Source organism: Cetorhinus maximus, chromosome 8 (assembly GCF_964194155.1).
Source record: "Cetorhinus maximus chromosome 8, sCetMax3.hap1.1, whole genome shotgun sequence".
NCBI lineage: Eukaryota > Metazoa > Chordata > Chondrichthyes > Lamniformes > Cetorhinidae > Cetorhinus > Cetorhinus maximus.
Genome location: NC_135886.1, coordinates 7,444 through 28,183, shown reverse-complemented (window position 1 = coordinate 28,183; position 20,740 = coordinate 7,444). Strand labels below are relative to the sequence as shown.

The 20,740-nt window shown below is 46.1% G+C and overlaps 1 protein-coding gene across 2 annotated transcripts in view; it reads left to right on the top strand.

Moving 5' to 3' along the window:
- LOC144683350 (acidic mammalian chitinase-like) overlaps positions 1-15,980 on the top strand; it is a 35,301-nt gene extending 19,321 nt beyond the window's left edge. The window contains exon 9 of one of the 2 annotated variants that reach the window (XM_078546284.1): positions 15,501-15,980. In XM_078546284.1, the coding sequence (XP_078402410.1) occupies positions 15,501-15,751 (251 nt within the window). In that variant the 3' untranslated portion in view covers positions 15,752-15,980. Of the gene's footprint in view, positions 1-2,930; positions 3,011-15,500 lie in introns of those variants that run through there. The other variant, XM_078546285.1, reaches the window with a different exon arrangement.
- The last annotated feature ends 4,760 nt before the right edge of the window (positions 15,981-20,740 follow it).

Below are 20,740 nucleotides of genomic sequence, written 5' to 3'. Positions count from 1 at the left end.
TATGTAGCCCAACTAAACTTGAATTTGCTACAAGCTCCGATATGTTAACAAACCTTAGGCTTACACTTATTTCCTGTTACAAAGCCTTCACCATCTTGAGTCCACTTGCACAGATCAACATGTGCCCCCACACACACTCTGGGGTATCCCCTTCCCCAGGTACAGCCCTGCCCTGTAGCCTCTTCCCTTGCCTAAGGCCATTTCTCACCCTTCCCCAGGCAAGACCTTGCCCTGCAGCTGTTGAAAAGCCACCCAGATATGGCTGACCTGGTAGGTAGAGACCTACGCATGAGCTCCCCTAAAAGTGATGTGGTGCTGTCTGTGAAGCCTGGCGCTGATGACTGAGAGTGCTGACCAAAGCAAGGGAGGAAAACAAACCTCGAAGACTCAAGCAAAGTGCAGCCCACCAAGTGCGTGTCTTATATATGCTGTTGTGAAACACGTCGGTGTGTTTTCCAGCCGACGTGGGCAGATGATCCAGCGGTGGGGAGGGGGGAGGGGATTGAGTCCGGCGGGCTGGCCTTACAATGAGATGCTGACGTGTTACAATGAGGTTCCCAACGTCCGGCAGCAGGAACATGGCTCACCACTGATGGATTCAGCGGACGATCGCAAACTGGTTTCACAATGTCGTGAAACTGGTTTCTGGCCTTCTCGCCATATTGTCCGCTCACCCCACCGAACACGCCCGACACCAGTGGGCACAGAAAATCCCAGTCCAAGAGTTCAATGCTATAGAAAGCCCTGAGGAGGATAGTAAATGCAGGGGTGAGTTAAATTAAAAAGAAAATTAGGAAATCAAAGAGAGGGAATCAAAATGATTGATTATTAAAATCAAGGGAAACTCAAAAATGGTTTATCAATATATAAATAATAAGAGGAAAACTAAGCCAATTGGAGGCCAAAAATGTAAATTCTGTGTGGAGGTTGAAGGTGTGATCATGGTTCTTCATGGATCATAGAATCACAGAATTGCTACAGCAGAGAAGGAGGCCATTCGGCCCATCATGTCTGCATTGGCTCTCTGAGCATTTTAACTTAACATTTTAATCTCCGTAACCCTGCACATTGTTTCTATTGAAATAACCTCCTATGTCCTCTCAATTGAACCTGCCTCCACCACACTTCCAGGCCGTGCATTCCAGACCTGAACCACTCGCTGGGTGAAAAAGTTTTTTCTCACCTCACATTTGCTTCTTTTGCAAAACACTTTAAAATTGGGCCCTCTGGGGGTCGTGATCCATTTATGAGCAGGAACAGTTTCTCCCTATCTACTCTGTCTAGAACCCTCATGATTTTGAAAACTTATATCAAGTCTCCTCTTAGCCTTCTTCTCTCCAAGGAAAATAATCCCAACTTCTCCAATCTTTTCTCATTAATGATGTGTCTCATCCCTGGAACCATTCTCGTAAACCTCTTCTGCACTCTCTCCAATGCATTCAAATCCTTCCTACAGTGTGGTGGCCAGAACTGTACACAATACTTCAGCTGAGGTCTAACCAGTGTCTTATATAAGTTCATCATAACCTCCCTGCTCTTATACTCTATGCCCCTGTTAATAAAGCCTATAATACTGTATGCTTTAGAAACAGCTGTCTCTACCTGTCGTGCCACCTTTAATGACTCATGTTACATATAGGCCCAGGTCTCTCTGCTCCTCCACACCCTTTAGAACAGTATCCTTTATTTTACACTGTCTCTCCATGTTCTTTGCACCAAAGTGCATCACCCCACACTTCTCCACATTGAACTTCACACACCAACTATCTGCCTACTCCACCAATGTGTCAATGTCCCTTTGAAGTCCTCCATTGTCCTCTTCACAGTCTACAATTCTCCCAAGTTTTGTCCTCAAATTTTGAAATTGTCCGCTGCACACCAAGATCTAGATCATTTATATGTATCAGGAAAAGCAAGGGTCCCAATACTGACCCCTGGGGAACTCCTCTACAAACCTTCTTCCAGCCCAAAAAAATACCCATTAACTATTACTCACTGTTTCCTATCCCTTAGCCAATTTTTTTTATCCACGTTGCTATTGTCCCTTTTATTCCATGACTTATAACTTTCCTCACAAATCTGTTGTGTGTCACCGTATCAAACGCCTTTTGGAAGCCCATACACCATATCAACAGCCTTGCCCTCATCAACCATCTGTTACCTCTTCACAAAACTCTAGCAAGTTAGTTAGAAACAATTTTCCTTTAACAAATCCAGGCTGACTCTTCTGAATCAATCCATATTTTTCCATGTGACTATTAATTCTATCCCAAATAATTGTTCCCAGAAGTTCCTCCACCACCAAAGTTAAACTGACTGGTCTGTAATTGCAGGGCAGATCTTTGCAACCTTTTTTGAACAAGGACTTCATGTTTGCAATTCTCCAGTCCTCTGGCACCTCCCCCAAATCCAGGGAACATTGAAAGATTATGGCCAGTGTCTCTGCAATTTCCACTTTCACGTCCTTCAATATTCTTGGATGCATCTCATCCGGTCCTGGTGCCTTATCAAATTTAAGTACCTCGTCCTTATCAATTTTAAACCCTTCTAGTGACTGAGTTTCTTCCTCTGTCACCATGGCCTGGGCAGCATCTGCCTCATAGGTAAAGACAGATGCAAAATATTTATTTAACACCTCAGCCATGCCTCTTGCTTCTATGTGTAAATTCCCTTTTTGGTCCCTAATCGGCCCGACTCCACCTTTTACCACCTTTTACTAATGATGTGCTTATAGAAGACTTTGGGATTTCCTTTTATGTCAGCTTCCAGTTATTTTTTCATAATCCCTCTTTGCTTCTCATATTTGCTTTTTCACATCCCTCCTGAATCTTCTGTATTCAGCTTGGTTCTCAATTGTATTTGCTACCTGACCCCTGTTGTAAGTGTACTTTTTCTTCTTTAACTTAATTTCTTTCTCCTTTGTCATCCAGGGAGCTCTGGATTTGTTTGTCCTACCCTCCCCTTTTGAGGGAACACACCTTGACTGTGCCAAACCATCTCCTCTTTGAAGGTAGCGCATTGTTCAGCTACTGTTTTTCCTGCCATCCTTTGGTTCCAGTCTGTCTGGCCCAGCTCCGTTCTTGCCCCACTGAAGTCCGCTCTCTGCCAGTTGATTATTCTTACCCTGGATTGACCAATGTCATTTTCCACCGTCATCCTAAACCTTATGATACAATGATCACTGTTCCGTAAATGTTCCCCCACCGTCACTTGATCTATTTGGCCCACCTCATTCCCAAGCACCAAGTCTAGCAGTGCCCCCTTTCTTGTTGGGTTAAAAAGCCAATAAAAAGGATTGAAACCGGACGGACCACCGCCTGGTTTGACCTAGGCACTGGACAATGGCAAAACTAGCCCTGCTGGCCCTGAAAAGTTCTCCAACATCTGGGGGCTAGTGCCAAAATTGGGAGAGCTGTTTCACAGGCTAGACAAGCAACAGCCTGACATAATCAAAATCATGGAATCATACTTTAAAGATCATGTCCCAGACACCACCATCACCATCCCTGGGTTTGTCCTGCCCCAACAGCAGGACATACCTGGCACAGTGGCATACAATTGGGAGGGAGTTGCCCTGGGAGACATCAACATAGACTCTGGTCCCCATGAAGTCTCATGACATCAGGTCAAACATGTGCAAGGAAACCTCCTGCTGATTACCATGTACCGCACCTCCTCAGTTGATGAATCAGTTCTCCTCCATGTTGAACACCACTTGGAGGAAGAGTTGAGGTTGGCAAGGGCATAGAATGTACTCTTGGTGGAAGACTTCAATGTCCATCACCAAAAGTGGCTCGGTAGCACCACCACAGACCGAGCTGGCTGAGTCCTAAAGGACATAGCTACTAGACTGGGTCTGTGGCAAGTGGTGAGGGAACCAACAAGAGGGAAAACGTACTTGACATAATCCTTGCCAACTTGCGTGCTGCAGATTCATCTATCCGTGATAGTATCATTAGGAGTGTCCTTGTGGAGACCAAGCCCTCCTCACATTGGGGATACCCTCCATCGTGTTGTGTGGCACTACCACCATGCTAAATTGGATAGGTTTTGAACAGGTTTAGCAACTCAAGACTCGGCACCCATGAGGCGCTGTGGGCCATCAGCAGCAGCAGAATTATATACAACCACAATCTGCAACCTCATGGCCTGGCATATCCCCCACTCTATCATTACCAACAAGCCAGGAGATCAACCCTGGTTCAATGAAGAGTGCAGGAGGGCATGCCAGGAGCAGCACCAGGCATACCTAAAAATGAGGTGCCAACCTGCTGAAGCTACAACACAGGATTCCTTGCGTGCCAAACAGCATAAGCAGCAAGTAATATACAGGGCTAAGCGGTTCCACAACCAACAGATCAGATCTAAGCTCTGCGGTCCTGCCACATCCAGTCATGAATGGTGGTGGATAATTAACCAATTCACTGGAGGAGGAGGCTCCACAGATATCCCCATCTTCAATGATGGAGGAGCCCAGCACATCAGTGCAAAGGAAAAGGCTGAAGAATTCGCAACAGTCTTCAGCCAGAAGTGCCAATTGGACAATCCATCTCGGCCTCCTGTGGAGGTCCCCAGCATCACTGGCAAGACCAGCATTTAGTGTCCATTCCTAATTGCCCTTGAGCAGGTGGTGGAAAGCCAAATTCTTGAATACAACGAAGTGACTTGGTCAGCCACTTCAGAGTAAACCTCCCTTCCTGTGGGTCCAAAGCCACATGTAGGCCAGACAGTTCCTTCCCTAGAAGACATGAGTGATCCAGATAGATTTCTGCAACAATGTGATAGTTACAGGCTCACCATTACTAATATAAATGACTTATTTAATTATTTGAATTTAAATTCCCCAGCTGCTATGGAGGGATTTGAACTTATACATCCAGATCATTAGCCCAGACAACTGGTTTAACAGTCTAGCAATATAACTGCTAGACTAGCATTCCCGTAATTTGGATCACCAGCCCCTTCTCCTTAGTTACTAACCCAGCTCCTACCTAATGGCTACATTTTGTCTTGACTGTTCAAGTGAAATGTCATGCAAGGTTGAGTAATGTTATTGCAAACATCTACAGAAAGGCTAATCGCACATTAGCTTTTCTTGCAGATTGATAAATAAGAGTATATATCAATACTCTTATATATCAAGCAGATTGATATGAGTAAAGAAGTTTTAGTACAATTAAACTGGCTACACCTGGGGCACAGTGCGGAGATTTCATCCCCTTACGTAAGGAATGTAATATTTGACCTTGAGGTAGTACAACAAAGGTTCACTAGACTGCTTCCTGAGATGAGGAGATTGTCCTATGAGGAGTGATTAAGTAGACTAGGCCGATATTCCCTGGAGTTTAGAAGACTGAGAAGTGATCGCATTGAGTTCCAGGGAGCAGAGTCGGGGGGCAGTGTTCCAGAGAGGTGAGTATAAAAACCTTACCTCGGGGATTCGCGTCCTAGTTCCAGGGAGCAGAGTCGGAGGGCGGAGTTCCAGAGAGGTGAGTATAAAAACCTGACCTCGGGGATTCGTGGACCACGGGTCTTAAAAAAAAATTAAGAGTGGCGTCACGGTAAATCTGTGACCTGATTGGCTGGTACAGAATCCACACTGAATTTAAAACTAAAACATTGTTAAACTAATTAAACCAAATAAATTAATAACTTAATTAATAAGTAGAGGGTAACTAGACCAGAATCAGCGGATTGCTGTTCTTAGAATTTAGCATTTATAGTAGAAATCTAGCCCTAGGGAATGTATAGTTAATAAGGAGTCAATAAGCAGTTGCTAGATTTAAATTAATAAAGAACAAAAAATAAAGAAAAGTACAGCACAGGAACAGGCCCTTCGGCCCTCCAAGCCTGCGCCGATCATATTGCCCGTCAACTAAAACATTTTGCACTTCCGGGGTCCGTATCCCTCTATTCCCATCCTATTCATGTATTTGTCAAGCTGCCTCTTAAACACCACTATCGTACCTGCTTCCACCACCTCCTCTGGCAGCGAATTCCAGACACTCACTACCCTCAGCGTAAAAAACTTGCCCTGCACATCTCCCCTATAGTTTTCTCCTCTCACCCTAAATCTATGTCCCCTAGTAATTGACTCTTCCACCCTGGGAAAAAGCTTCTGACTATCTACTCTGTCCATGCCACTCATAATTTTGTAAACTTCTATCAAGTCGCCCCTCAATCTCCGTTGCTCTAGTGAGAACAATCTGAGTTTCTCCAACCTCTCCTCATAGCTAATAACCTCCAGACCAGGCAGCATCCTGGTAAACCTCCACTGCACCCACTCCAACGCCTCCATATCCTTCTGGTAATGTGGCGACCAGAATTGCAAGCAATATTCCAAGTGTGGCCTAACCAAGGTTCTATACAGCTGCAGCATGACTTCCCAGCTTTTATACTCAATACCCTTGCCAATGAAGGCAAGCATGCCATATGCCTTCCTGACTACCTTATCCACCTGCGTTGCCAATTTCAGTGACCTGTGGACCTGTACACCCAGATCCCTCTGCCTTTCGATGCACTTAAGAGTTCTGCCATTTACTGTATAATTCCTACCTGTATTAGACCTTCCAAAATGCATTTCCTCTCATTTGTCCGGATTAAACTCCATCTGCCATTTCTCCGCCCAAGTCTCCAACCGAGCTATATGCTGTTGTATGCTTTGACAATCCTCTTAACTATCTGCAACTCCTCCAACCTTAGTGTCATCTGCAAACTTACTAATTAGCCCAGTTACATTTTCCTCCAAATCATTTATGTAAACTACAAACAGCAAAGGTCCCAGCACTGATCCCTGCAGAACTCCACTAGTCACAGCTCTCCATTCAGAAAAGCACCCTTCCACTGCTACCCTCTGTCTTCTATGACCAAGCCAATTCTGTATCCATCTTGCCAGCTCACCTCTGATCCCGAGCGACTTTACCTTCTGTACCAGTCTGCCATGAGGGACCTTGTCAAAATCCTTACTGAAATCCATGTATATAACATCCACTGCACTTCCATCGTCGATCATCTTTGTCACTTCCTCGAAAAACTCGATTAAGTTAGTGAGACACGACCTCCCCTTCACAAAACCAGGCTGCCTCTCACTAATACGCCCATTTGCTTCCAAATGGTAGTAAATCCTGTCACAAAGAATCTTCTCCAATAATTTCCCGACCACTGACGTAAGGCTCACCGTCCTGTAATTTACTGGATTATCTTTGCTACCCTTCGTAAACAATGGAATAACATTGGCCATTCTCCAGTCCTCTGGGACCTCACCCGTAATCAGTGAGGATACAAAGATTTCTGTCAAGGCCCCAGCAAACTCCTCCCTTGCCTCCCTCAGTACTCTGAGGTAGATCCCATCTGGCCCTGGGGACTTATCCACCTTAATATTCTTCAAGACGCCTAACACCTCCTCCTTTATGTTCTCAACATGATCCAGGCTATCTACACACTCTTCCCTAGACAAATCGACTCCTAAGTCCTTCTCTTTGTTGAATACTGATGAGATATATTCATTTAGCATCTATCCCATTTCTTCTGGCTCCACACACAGATTCCCGCCTCTGTCCCTGAGTGGGCCTATCCTTTCCCTGGCTACCCTCTTGCTTTTTACGTATGTATAAAAGGCCTTGGGATTTTCCTTAATCCTGGTTGCCAGTGACTTTTCATGACCCCTTTTAGCCCTCCTGACTCATTGCTTAAGTTTCTTCCTATTTTCTTTATATTCTCCACGGGCTTCATCTGTTCCCAGCCTTCTAGCCCTTATGAATGCTTCCCTTTTCTTTTTGACTAATCTCAGAATATCCTTCGTTATCCAAGGTTCCTGAAACTTGCTATGCTTATCCTTCATCTTAGCAGGAACATGCCGGTCCTAAATTCTTATCAACTGACGTTTGAAAGCCCCCCACATGTCAGTTGTTGATTTGCCCTCAAACATCCGCCTCCAGTCTAGATTCCTCAGTTCCTGCCTAATATTGTTATAATTAGCCTTCCCCCAATTAAGCACCTTAACTCGAGGACTCCTGTTATCCTTATCCACCAGTACCTTGAAACTTAGTGAATTATGGTCACTTTTCCCGAAATGCTCTCCTACCGAAATATCGACCCCTTGGCTGGGTTAATTCCCTAATACCAGGTCCAGTATTGCCCCTTCCCTAGTTGGACTATCTACATATTGTCTCAGGAAGCCCTCCTGGATGCACCTTACAAATTCTGCACCATCCAAACCCCTAGCACTAAGTGATTCCCAGTCAATATAGGGAAAGTTAAAATCACCCACCACAACAACCCTACTGCTTTTACATCTTTCCAAAATCTGCCTACATAACTGTTCCTTAATCTCCCGCCGGCAATTGGGAGGCCTAGAATAAAACCCCCAACATTGTGACTGCACCATTCCTATTCTGGAGCTCTACCCGTATTGCCTCACTGCATGAGCCCTCCGAGGTGTCCTCCTGTCGTACAGCTGTAATATTCCCCATAACCAGCAGTCCAACTCCCCCACCTCTTCTACATCCCTCTCTATCCTGCCTGAAACATCTAAATCCTGGAACGTTTATCTGCCAATCCTGTCCATCCGTCAACCAAGTCTCTGTAATAGCAATAAGATCATAGTGCCAAGTACTAATCCAAGCTCTAAGCTCATCTGCCTTGCCTGTTATACTTCTTGCATTGAAACAAAAGCATTTCAGACCCCTAGTCCCACTGTGTTCAGTAATTTCTCCCTGCCTGCTCTTCCTTTTAGTTCTACTGGCCATATTCACTGGTTCCCAGTCATTTATTTCACCTGCTGACCATTGCTCTGGTTCCCAGCCCCCTGCCATACTAGGTTAAACCCTCCCAAGTGACACTAGCAAACCTCGCAGCCAGGATATTGGTGCCCCTCCAGTTTAGATGCAACCCGTCCTTCTTGTACAGGTCCCACCTGCCCCAGAAGAGATCCCACTGATCCAGATATTGGAAACACTCCCTCCTACACCATCTGTTCAGCCACGTGTTCAGCTGCACTATCTTCCTATTTCTAGCCTCACTGGCATGTGGCATAGGGAGTAATCCTGAGATTACAACCCTAGAGGTCCTGTTTTTTAACTTTCTGCCTAACTCGCTGAGCTCCCATTGCAGGACCTCGTCACTCTTCCTGCCTATGTCGTTAGTATCAATGTTACCACGACCTCTGGCTGTTCTCCCTCCCCCTTCAGAATGTCCCGTACCCGATCAGAGACATCCTGGACCCTGGCACCAGGGAGGCAACATACCATCCTGGTGTCTCTTTCACAACCACAGAAGCGCCTATCTGAGCCCCTGACTATAGAATCCCCTATGACAATTGCTCTTCTGTGCTTTGACCCTCCCCCTGCCGAACAACAGAGACAGCCATGGTGCCACTGCTCTGGCTACTGCTGTTGTTTTCCCCTGATAGGCCATCCCCCTCAACAGTATCCAAAATGGGATACCTGTTAGAGAGGGGGACAGACACAGGGGATTTCTGCACTGACTGCCTGCCCCTTCTTGCGGTCACCCATCTATCTGTACCTTGGGTGTGACCTCGTCTGTAAAGCTCCTGTCAATGACTCTTTCCGCCACCTGAATGCTCCTAAGTGCATCCAACTGCTGCTCCAACCGATCCATGCGGGTCTGTGAGGAGCTGCAATTGGGTACACTTCCTGCAGATGTAGTTGTCCGGGACACTTGAAGCGTCACAGATTTCCCACATCCCCCAGGTGAAGCACTTCACCCCAGCAACTGCCATTTCTACAACTATTTAATAAATTAATTCAAATCTAATAACTGCTTATTGACTCCTTATTAACTATACATTCCCTAGGGCTAGATTTCCACTATAAAAGCTAAATTCTAAGAACACTAATCCCCTGATTCTGGTCTAGATACCCACTACATATTAATTAAGTGATTAATTTATTTGGTTTAATTAGTTTAACAATGTTTTAGTTTCAAATTCAGTGTAGATTCCCTACCAGCCAATCAGATAATAGATTTACCGTGTCGCCACTTTCAATTTTTTTTTTTAAAAGACCCGAATTCCGCGAATCCCCGAGGTCAGGTTTTTATACTCACCCCTCTGGACCTCCGCCCTCCGACTCTGCTCCCTGGAACTAGGCCGCGAATCCCCGAGGTCAGGTTTTTATACTCACCCCTCTGGACCTCCGCCCTCCGACTCTGCTCCCTGGAACTAGGCCGCGAATCCCCGAGGTCAGGTTTTTATACTCAGCTCCCTGGAATTCCGCCCTCCGACTCTGCTCCCTGGAACTAGGCCGCGAATCCCCGAGGTCAGGTTTTTATACTCACTGCTCTGGAACTCCGCCCTCCGACTCTGCTCCCTGGAACTAGGCCGCGAATCCCCGAGGTCAGGTTTTTATACTCACTGCTCTGGAACTCCGCCCTCCGACTCTGCTCCCTGGAACTAGGCCGCGAATCCCCGAGGTCAGGTTTTTATACTCACTGCTCTGGAACTCCGCCCTCCGACTCTGCTCCCTGCAACTAGTTTATTAAATAGTTGTAGAAATGGCAGTTGCTGGGGTGAAGTGCTTCACCTGTGGGATGTAGGAAATCTGTGACGCTTCAAGTGTCCCGGACAACTACATCTGCAGGAAATGTATCCAATTGCAGCTCCTCACAGACCCACACGGATTGGTTGGAGCAGTGGTTGGATGCACTTAGGAGCATTCAGGTGGCGGAAAGCGTCATTGACAGGAGATTTACAGATGTGGTCACACCTAAGGTGCAAACAGATAGATGGGTGACCGCTAGAAGGGGCAGGCAGTCAGTGCAGAAATCCCCTGTGTCTGTCCCCCTCTCTAACAGGTATACCGTTTTGGATACTGTTGGGGGGATGGCCTATCAGGGGAAAACAACAGCAGTAGCCAGAGCAGTGGCACCACGGCTGTCTCTGTTGTTCAGCAGGGTGGGTCAAAGCACAGAAGAGCAATTGTCATGGCAGACTCTATAGTCAGGGGCTCAGATAGGTGCTTCTGTGGTTGTGAAAGAGACACCAGGATGGTATGTTGCATCCCTGGTACCAGGGTCCAGGATGTCTCTGATCGGGTACGGGACACTCTGAAGGGGGAGGGAGAACAGCCAGAGGTCGTGTTCACATTGGTACTAACGACATAGGCAGGAAGGGTGATGAGGTCCTGCAACGGGAGCTCAGGGAGTTAGGCAGAAAGTTAAAAAACAGGACCTCTAGGGTTGTAATCTCAGGATTACTCCCTGTGCCACGTGCCAGTGAGGCTAGAAATAGGAAGATAGTGCAGCTGAACACGTGGCTGAACAGATGGTGTAAGAGGGAGGGTTTCCGATATCTGGATCAGTGGGATCTTTTCCGGGGCAGGTGGGACCTGTACAAGAAGGACGGGTTGCATCTAAACTGGAGGGGCACCAATATCCTGGCTGCGAGGTTTGCTAGTGTCACTTGGGAGGGTTTAACCTAGCATGGCAGGGGGCTGGGAACCAGAGCAATGGTCAGCAGGTGAAATAAATGACTGGGAACCAGTGAATATGGCCAGTAGAACTAAAAGGAAGAGCAGGCAGGGAGAAATTACTGAACACAGTGGGACTAGGGGTCTGAAATGCTTTTGTTTCAATGCGAGAAGTATAACAGGCAAGGCAGATGAGCTTAGAGCTTGGATTAGTACTTGGGACTATGATCTTATTGCTATTACAGAGACTTGGTTGAAGGATGGACAGGATTGGCAGATAAACGTTCCAGGATTTAGATGTTTCAGGCAGGATAGAGAGGGATGTAGAAGAGGTGAGGGAGTTGGACTGCTGGTTAAGGGGAATATCACAGCTGTACGACAGGAGGACACCTCGGAGGGCTCATGCAGTGAGGCAATACGGGTAGAGCTCCAGAATAGGAATGGTGCAGTCACAATGTTAGGGGTTTATTCTAGGCCTCCCAATTGCCGGCGGGAGATTGAGGAACAGTTATGTAGGCAGATTTTGGAAAGATGTAAAAGCAATAGGGTTGTTGTGGTGGGTGATTTTAACTTTCCCTATATTGACTGGGAATCACTTAGTGCTAGGGGTTTGGATGGTGCAGAATTTGTAAGGTGCATCCAGGAGGGCTTCCTGACACAATATGTAGATAGTCCAACTAGGGAAGGGGTAATACTGGACCTGGTATTAGGGAATGAACCCAGCCAGGTGGTCGAAGCTTTAGTAGGGGAGCATTTCAGGAAAAGTGACCATAATTCAGTAAGTTTCAAGGTACTGGTGGATAAGGATAACAGGAGTCCTCGGGTTAAGGTGCTTAATTGGGGGAAGGCTAATTATAACAATATTAGGCAGGAACTGAGGAATCTAGACCGGAGGCGGATGTTTGAGGGCAAATCAACAACTGACATGTGGGGGGCTTTCAAACGTCAGTTGATAAGAATTCAGGACCGGCATGTTCCTGCTAGGATGAAGGATAAGCATGGCAAGTTTCAGGAACCTTGGATAACGAAGGATATTCTGAGATTAGTCAAAAAGAAAAGGGAAGCATTCATAAGGGCTAGAAGGCTGGGAACAGATGAAGCCCGTGGAGAATATAAAGAAAGTAGGAAGAAACTTAAGCAAGGAATCAGGAGGGCTAAAAGGGGTCATGAAAAGTCACTGGCAACCAGGATTAAGGAAAATCCCAAGGCCTTTTATAAATACGTAAAAAGCAAGAGGGTAGCCAGGGAAAGGGTAGGCCCACTCAGGGACAGAGGTGGGAATCTGTGTGTGGAGCCAGAAGAAATGGGATAGATACTAAATGAATACATCTCATCAGTATTCACCAAAGTGAAGGACTTAGCGGTCGATTTGTCTAGGGAAGAGTGTGTAGATAGCCTGGATCATGTTGAGAACATAAAGGAGGAGGTGTTAGGCGTCTTGAAGAATATTAAGGTGGATAAGTCCCCAGGGCCAGATGGGATCTACCTCAGAGTACTGAGGGAGGCAAGGGAGGAGTTTGCTGGGGCCTTGACAGAAATCTTTGTATCCTCACTGATTACGGGTGAGGTCCCAGAGGACTGGAGAGTGGCCAATGTTATTCCATTGTTTACGAAGGGTAGCAAAGATAATCCAGTAAATTACAGGCCGGTGAGCCTTACGTCAGTGGTAGGGAATTTATTGGAGAAGATTCTTTGTGACAGGATTTACTACCATTTGGAAGCAAATGGGCGTATTAGTGAGAGGCAGCCTGGTTTTGTGAAGGGGAGGTCGTGTCTCACTAACTTAATCGAGTTTTTCGAGGAAGTGACAAAGATGATCGACGATGGAAGTGCAGTGGATGTTATATACATGGATTTCAGTAAGGCCTTTGACAAGGTCCCTCATGGCAGACTGGTACAGAAGGTAAAGTCGCTCGGGATCAGAGGTGAGCTGGCAAGATGGATACAGAATTGGCTTGGTCATAGAAGACAGAGGGTAGCAGTGGAAGGGTGCTTTTCTGAATGGAGAGCTGTGACTAGTGGAGTTCTGCAGGGATCAGTGCTGGGACCTTTGCTGTTTGTAGTTTACATTAATGATTTGGAGGAAAATGTAACTGGGCTAATTAATTAGTTTGCAGACGACACTAAGGTTGGAGGAGTTGCAGATAGTGAAGAGGATTGTCAAAGGATACAACGCGATATAGATCGGTTGGAGACTTGGGCGGAGAAATGGCAGATGGAGTTTAATCCGGACAAATGCGAGGTAATGCATTTTGGAAGGTCTAATACAGGCAGGAATTATACAGTAAATGGCAGAACCCTTAAGTGTATCGACGGGCAGAGGGATCTGCGTGTACAGGTCCACAGATCACTGAAAGTGGCAATGCAGGTGGATAAGGTAGTCAGGAAGGCATATGGCATGCTTGCCTTCATCGGCAGGGGTATTGAGTATGAAAGCTGGGAAGTCATGCTGCAGCTGTATAGAACCTTGGTTAGGCCACACTTGGAATATTACGTGCAATTCTGGTCGCCACATTACCAGAAGGATATGGAGGCATTGGAGAGGGTGCAGAGGAATCTTACCAGGATGCTGCCTGGTCTGGAGGTTATTAGCTATGAGGAGAGGTTGGAGAAACTCGGATTATTCTCACTAGAGCAACGGAGATTGAGGGGCGACTTGATAGAAGTTTACAAAATTATGAGTGGCATGGACAGAGTAGATAGTCAGAAGCTTTTTCCCAGGGTGGAAGAGTCAATTACTAGGGGAGATAGACTTAAGGTGAGAGGAGAAAACTATCGAGGAGATGTGCAGGGCAAGTTTTTTTACACAGAGGGTAGTGAGTGTCTGGAATTCGCTGCCAGAGGAGGTGGTGGAAGCAGGTACGATAGTGGTGTTTAAGAGGCAGCTTGGCAAATACATGAATAGGATGGGAATAGAGGGGTACGGACCCCGGAAGTGCAAAATGTTTTAGTTTGACAGGCAATATGATCGTCGCAGGCTTGGAGGGCCGAAGGGCCTGTTCCTGTGCTGTACTTTTCTTTATTCTTTGTTCTTTCTTTCTTTGAAACCTGTACAATTCTTAAGGGGTTGATCTGATGCTGAGAAAATCCTTCTCTTGGCTGGGAAATATAGAAAAAGGGGTCACAGTCTCAGAATAAGTGTTTGGCTATTTAGGACAAGGATGAGGAGAAAATTCTTCACTAAGAGGGCTATGAATATCTGGAATTCTCTACTCCATAGGGGTGTGGATGCACAACCATTGAGTATATTCAAGATAAAGATTGGTAGATTTTTGAGAATTAAGGCAATTAAACATATGGAGATAGCTTGGGAAGGTGGAGTTGATGTACAAGATCAGCCATTATACCATATGGTACCATAGGCATGAAGGGCCAAATAGCCTACTACTGCTTCTATTTCTTATATTCTTACGTTATGTTCTTATGTAAATATGATGCAGATAATGGCAATGTCAAGCTCCCAAAAATGTAGAGATTTAAAATGACAAATGATGGTTTAAATTACTTTTGCAGAAGATGTCAGTAAGTCAATGCAAAATCAAAGTTCTCAACCTGGTTTTCATATTCCTTCCACGGCCTCAACCCATTCTTGCTCTGCAGCCTCCTTCAGGCCTGTGTGTTAGAATACATGCTCTATTCTGCAAGCTCTTGTCTGTTTTATTCCTTCCCCTGCTCCATCTACAATGGCAGAGTCTTCACCTGACTTGACCCGATACTCTTGAGTGCAAGCTCTAAAACATTCTTTGTCCCATCCTTCAACAGAGTCCCCTCAAATCTTTCCTCTTTGATTATGGTGTCAGCCATCTAGTCAAATTTTCTCCTACTGTTGTTCACTATTACCTTCCAACCCCATGCAGCACTTTTTGCATTCAAAGTGCTACACAAATGCAAATTGCTGTGAAGGAGAACTTCCTGATATGAAGTTTAATCTCATATTGTCATATTTTGTGTCGCTTATCCTGTTGTGGCAATGTAATTATCTGTGGAGGCAATTGAGTCTGACAAGTAAATGAAAGCCTTAATCAAAGAATAAAATCCAAATCATTAAAATACTAATTATATTTTGTTTTATAGAGTGTGAGCCACCACCAGATATAACATCACCTACCACAACCATTAGTGTCAATACCACTTCAGCAAGCAGCGGCACAACAACTGTTATAACTATAGCTCCTGAATTTTGCCAAGGCAGGGCTGATGGGCTCTATACTGACCCAGCTGACCTTAGTAAATATTACCAGTGTCACGGTGGACGAACCCACCATATGATTTGTGTTGACAGTTTGATCTTTGATGAAAATTGTAACTGTTGCAATTGGCCTTAATTGATGTAATGTTAATAAATACATTTGCCTCCAATATACTGGCTCAAAATATAAATGAGCAATTAAAGCGGGTAAAATGAAAACAAATTTGCTATTATGCTAGTTTGTCATTGTATTAACAAGAATTCAGTGTAATAATGTAAGATTGTGTCGGAAGTAACCACAGCTGAATTCTAATGTTATCAAGTTGATTGTTGTGTTAAATTACTTGTTTATCAGCAAAATGATTTTGTGATCAATAAATAAATTAGCAGAGAATCACACAAATGAAAATAATTTGACTATTCCTCAATGCAAAAGTACAATGTACAACAGTAGGAGAAAATTTGACTAGATGGCTGACACCATAATCAAAGAGGAAAGATTTGAGGGGACTCTGTTGAAGGATGGGACAAAGAACGTTTTAGAGCTTGCACTCAAGAGTATCGGGTCAAGTCAGGTGAAGACTCTGCCATTGTAGATGGAGCAGGGGAAGGAATAAAACAGACAAGAGCTTGCAGAATAGAGCATGTATTCTAACACACAGGCCTGAAGGAGGCTGCAGAGCAAGAATGGGTTGAGGCCGTGGAAGGAATATGAAAACCAGGTTGAGAACTTTGATTTTGCATTGACTTACTGACATCTTCTGCAAAAAAAGCACCTGACCCTGATAATTGTGTGATTTTAAAATCAGCCCCTAAACACAGTAAACGACGACACTGCTTGATAAGTTCAAGCTTTCATATTTTTCCTGGATTCCTTTGTTCTCTTTGTATTTTTTTTTCAGCAAACAAAATAAATTTAAAGATAAGTAAAAAAAGTCTTGGATCGGGCATTTTCAGCTCTTTTGTTTTGGATATTTAATTCCCCCTGTCTCATACTTAGTTGCAATCACTCAGAAAGGTTCAGCTGTGGGGGTGATGAATGCACAAGCAGCACTACTCTGAAGGTTGAGCCTCTGTCCCACCTGCACAAGAGGAAGCAGCGTCAAAGTGGTGTTGAAGCCCCACAACACTCAAGAAGCTCAAAAAAATCCAGGACAAAACAGCTCGTTTGATCAGCACCCCATTCGCCACCATAATATCCACTCCCTCCGCCATCGGCGCACAGTGGAAGCCACATATACCATCTACAAGATGCACCACAGCAACTCTTCAGCCTCCTTAGACAGCGTCATCCAAACTCATCCAACCTCTGTCAGCTAGAAGGACAAGGGCAGCAGATGCATGGGGACACCACTAACTCCAAGTTCCTCTCCAAGTCACACATCATCCTGACTTAGAATTAAATCATCATTCCTTCACTGTCACTAGGTCAAAATTCTGGAATCTCTCCCTTACAGCACTGTGGGTGCACCTCCACCACATGGGCTGCAGCAGTTCAAGAATGCTGCTCACCACCACTCTCTCAAGGGCAATTAGTAATGGGCAACAAGTAGTAGCCCTGTCAATGACACTCATTCAAAGAAAGAAAAAAATACAAAAGTAACCCCCTCAGGCAGGTGGGAATCTAACTCAAAACAGCATTTTTCCATCAAAAATGAACGGCCAATTAAAATTTCTCCATCACCCCATATCTGCCTCACAGACTATGAATTAGTCTGCTATATAAATGATTAGTTTCATTTTATGTTGGGAAAACAAATGTCGGTAGGATGCAGGACACCAGAACTCAGTTGGCTCCACTTTCCTTCCTGTGTTGAACCCAAAATGCTTTCCCTGTGAAGTGCTGGAATGACTGGAGATATTAGAGTGCTGTGCTTTAAGTTTGTGTCAAAGTTTCAAACATCTGTTTCTCCCCTGAACAGTTGGAAATGAATTCATGCAGCTGAATTCCTTTCAACTGAAATTGTTGTATTTCATTCATTAAAAAAAATAAACTCTTAGTGAATCAATGTTCTTATTTTGCTGTTAAAACTGCATGTTATATCTTCAGTTGAGACAAATTTGATGTGGTACAGGAATGGTCTTTATCCACAAAGTAGTGTCACCTGGGTACTTAAACTGAAGATCAGTTACAGCTTCACTGGTACCCAACAAAGATTTATGGCAGGCTGGAAAAATAAAGACTATTTTAGTGTTCTCTTATTCAACAATAATATCTTAATATCACATCAGCAGCATAAAAATAAACAACTGATATTTGGGTCTCTTTCTAATTATAATTACTTTCTTGTTTCCTCATCTTTCTTCTCCCTCAATAACACATCTGCACTCAACAGAACTGACCTCGACTATATGCAAAGGCTTCCCCAATTCCATTAGTTTCTGGCATATATGTAAACTCAGCTTGGACTGAACTACAGCTCAGTTATCTTGGCCAGAATCTTCCAGCCCCACATGTTGGTGGGGTTTTCCGGTCCTGTTGATGTGAAAGGGGAATGGTTCGCCATCCTGGCTGCGGAGTGGTCGAGCGGGTGGGGGGCTGGAAAATTCCAGCCCTTGTGTTGTGAAGCTGTCATTGTAGATGTCTATGATGCCAGGGGACTGCCGTGGGGAGTGCAATGGTTCAAGAGGGTGGTTAATCAAGGGTAAATAAGAATGGACAAAAAAAGTTGCATTGCATGTGACTCGTATCCCATGAACAAATAAAAATAACACCAGTGGGCGAGCATCCCATCCATTTCAACCCAACCTGAAACTGGGAAAATGAACCTACATTTGTTTGGAACACACATTGTTAGGAATGTTTGAAGTTCCACACCTGGTGAGCAGAATCTTGTTAAATTCTACCCATATATTTTGAACTCCTAATTTATTCCTTTAGGACTCCTAATAAAGGCTACATTGGTATTTTACAGCACCTCAACATTATTATTCTCGACAGAATGCTTGCTTTGAACTGTTACTTAGATTAATAAGCAAGCCTACCTTCTGCTTTCTCATTAGGGCCAGTTGCAACAGGTACAGGAAAGATCAAAGACTAATCCAGCAGCACATTGCTCCCCATAGCTCACTCCATTGGCACATTCATAACATTTATTTTTGTCTTTCAGATCAGGGTATGTACTATTAGCTTTGCCAGCGCAGAAGCCGTTTCCGCCACTGCCACTGCTGCCACTGCCACTGCCACCGCCACTGCTGCCACTGCCACTGCCACCACTGCTGCCACTGCCACCGCCACTGCCGCCACTGCCACCGCCACTGCCACTGCAGCCGCCACTGCCATCGCCACTGACACCACTGCCACCGCCACTGCCACCACTGCCACTGCCACCGCCACTGCCACTGCCACTGCCGCCACTGCCACCGCCACTGCCACCGCCACTGCCGCCACCACTGCCGCCACTGCCACCTCTACTGCCGCCACTGCCACCGCCACTGCCGCCACTGCCACCGCCACTGCCGCCACTGCCACTGCCACCACTGCCACCACCACTGCCACCACTGCCACCGCCACTGCCGCTGCCACTGCTGCCACTGCCGCCGCCACTGCTGCCACTGCAGCCGCCACTGCCACCACTGCCACCGCCACTGCCGCCGGCACTGCCACTGCCGCTGCCACTGCCGCCACTGCCAATGCCACTGCTGTCACTGCTGCTGCCACTGCCGCCACTGCAGCCACTGCCACCAATGCCGCCACCACTGCTGCCACTGCTGCCAATGCCGCCGCCGCTGCCGCCACTGCTGCTACTGCCACCACTGCCGCCGCCACTGCTGCCACTGCCGCTGCCACTGCCACCACTGCCACCGCCACTGCCACCACTGCTGCCACCACTGCTGCCACTGCCGCTGCCACTGCTGCCACTGCCACTGCCACTGCCACTGCAGCCACCACTGCCACCGCCACTGCCACCACTGCTGCCGCCACTGCTGCCACTGCCACCGCCACTGCTGCCACTGCCACCGCCACTGCTGCCACTGCCACCGCCACTGCCACTGCAGCCGCCACTGCCACCACTGCCACCGCCACTGCTGCCACTGCCGCTGCCACTGCTGCCACTGCCACCGCCACTGCCACTGCAGCCGCCACTGCCACCGCCACTGCCACCACTGCTGCCGTCACTGCTGCCACTGCCGCTGCCACTGCCACCACTGCCACCGCCACTGCCACCACTGCCACCGCCACTGCCGCCACTGCCACCGCCACTGCCGCCACTGCCACCACCACTGCCGCCACTGCCGCCGCCACTGCCGCCGCCACTGCTGCCACTGCCACCGCCACTGCCGCCACTGCCACCGCCACTGCCACCGCTGCTGCCACTGCTGCCACTGCAGCCGCTGCCGCCACTGCTGCCACTGCAGCCGCCACTGCTGCCACTGCCACCGCCACTGCTGCCACTGCCGCCGCCACTGCCGCCACTGCTGCCACTGCCGCTGCCACTGTTAGGGGCATGAGTAGGAGGAACAGCTGGTGCCTGTGTTGTTTTAGATGGAACACAAGCTAGAAGGAAATAAAATTCATTAATTCATTGCTTGCTTCAAAACTAATAGCAAACAAAGATAAACATTGCAAAGTCAAAGGCTGTTGCTGCATTGAAAATCTTCAGGTAAAACTTAATTCCCTATGGTATCCAGAACAAGCTTCTTGGAAAGTCAGTTCAATAAGGGCTACTGAGGAAGTCTTGTGTCATGGCCAATTCTGTCTGGAGTCTTTATTTTTTGGAAGAAAATTTCTAAGTGTGATTTAATTATAGTTTTATTTTAAGTCAAATTACACAAAATGTGTGGCAAGTGTCATTGAATCCCGCCTGTTAAAAAACTTGGTAAACTTTTATCACAATACGTTATCCCTTTAAACGGCACATTGATGCATTGCAAATCTTCAATGTATTTAATTATCAATGCATATTGGATGCAAACCTATTAATATTGTTCTGAAGATGTGTTACATAATACATTAATTTATAATGTAATCAGCTGGACATTTATTTGCATCTAACTTTTTTGAAAGGGTATTTTTTCAAAGCAAAGGACACTGGCTTACAGCAGCTACTATGTTGCATTTAGAAAGGATGCAAGTTGCTTTTTATGGAGACGTAGAGATATCAGAAAGAAGCCACTTACGCCA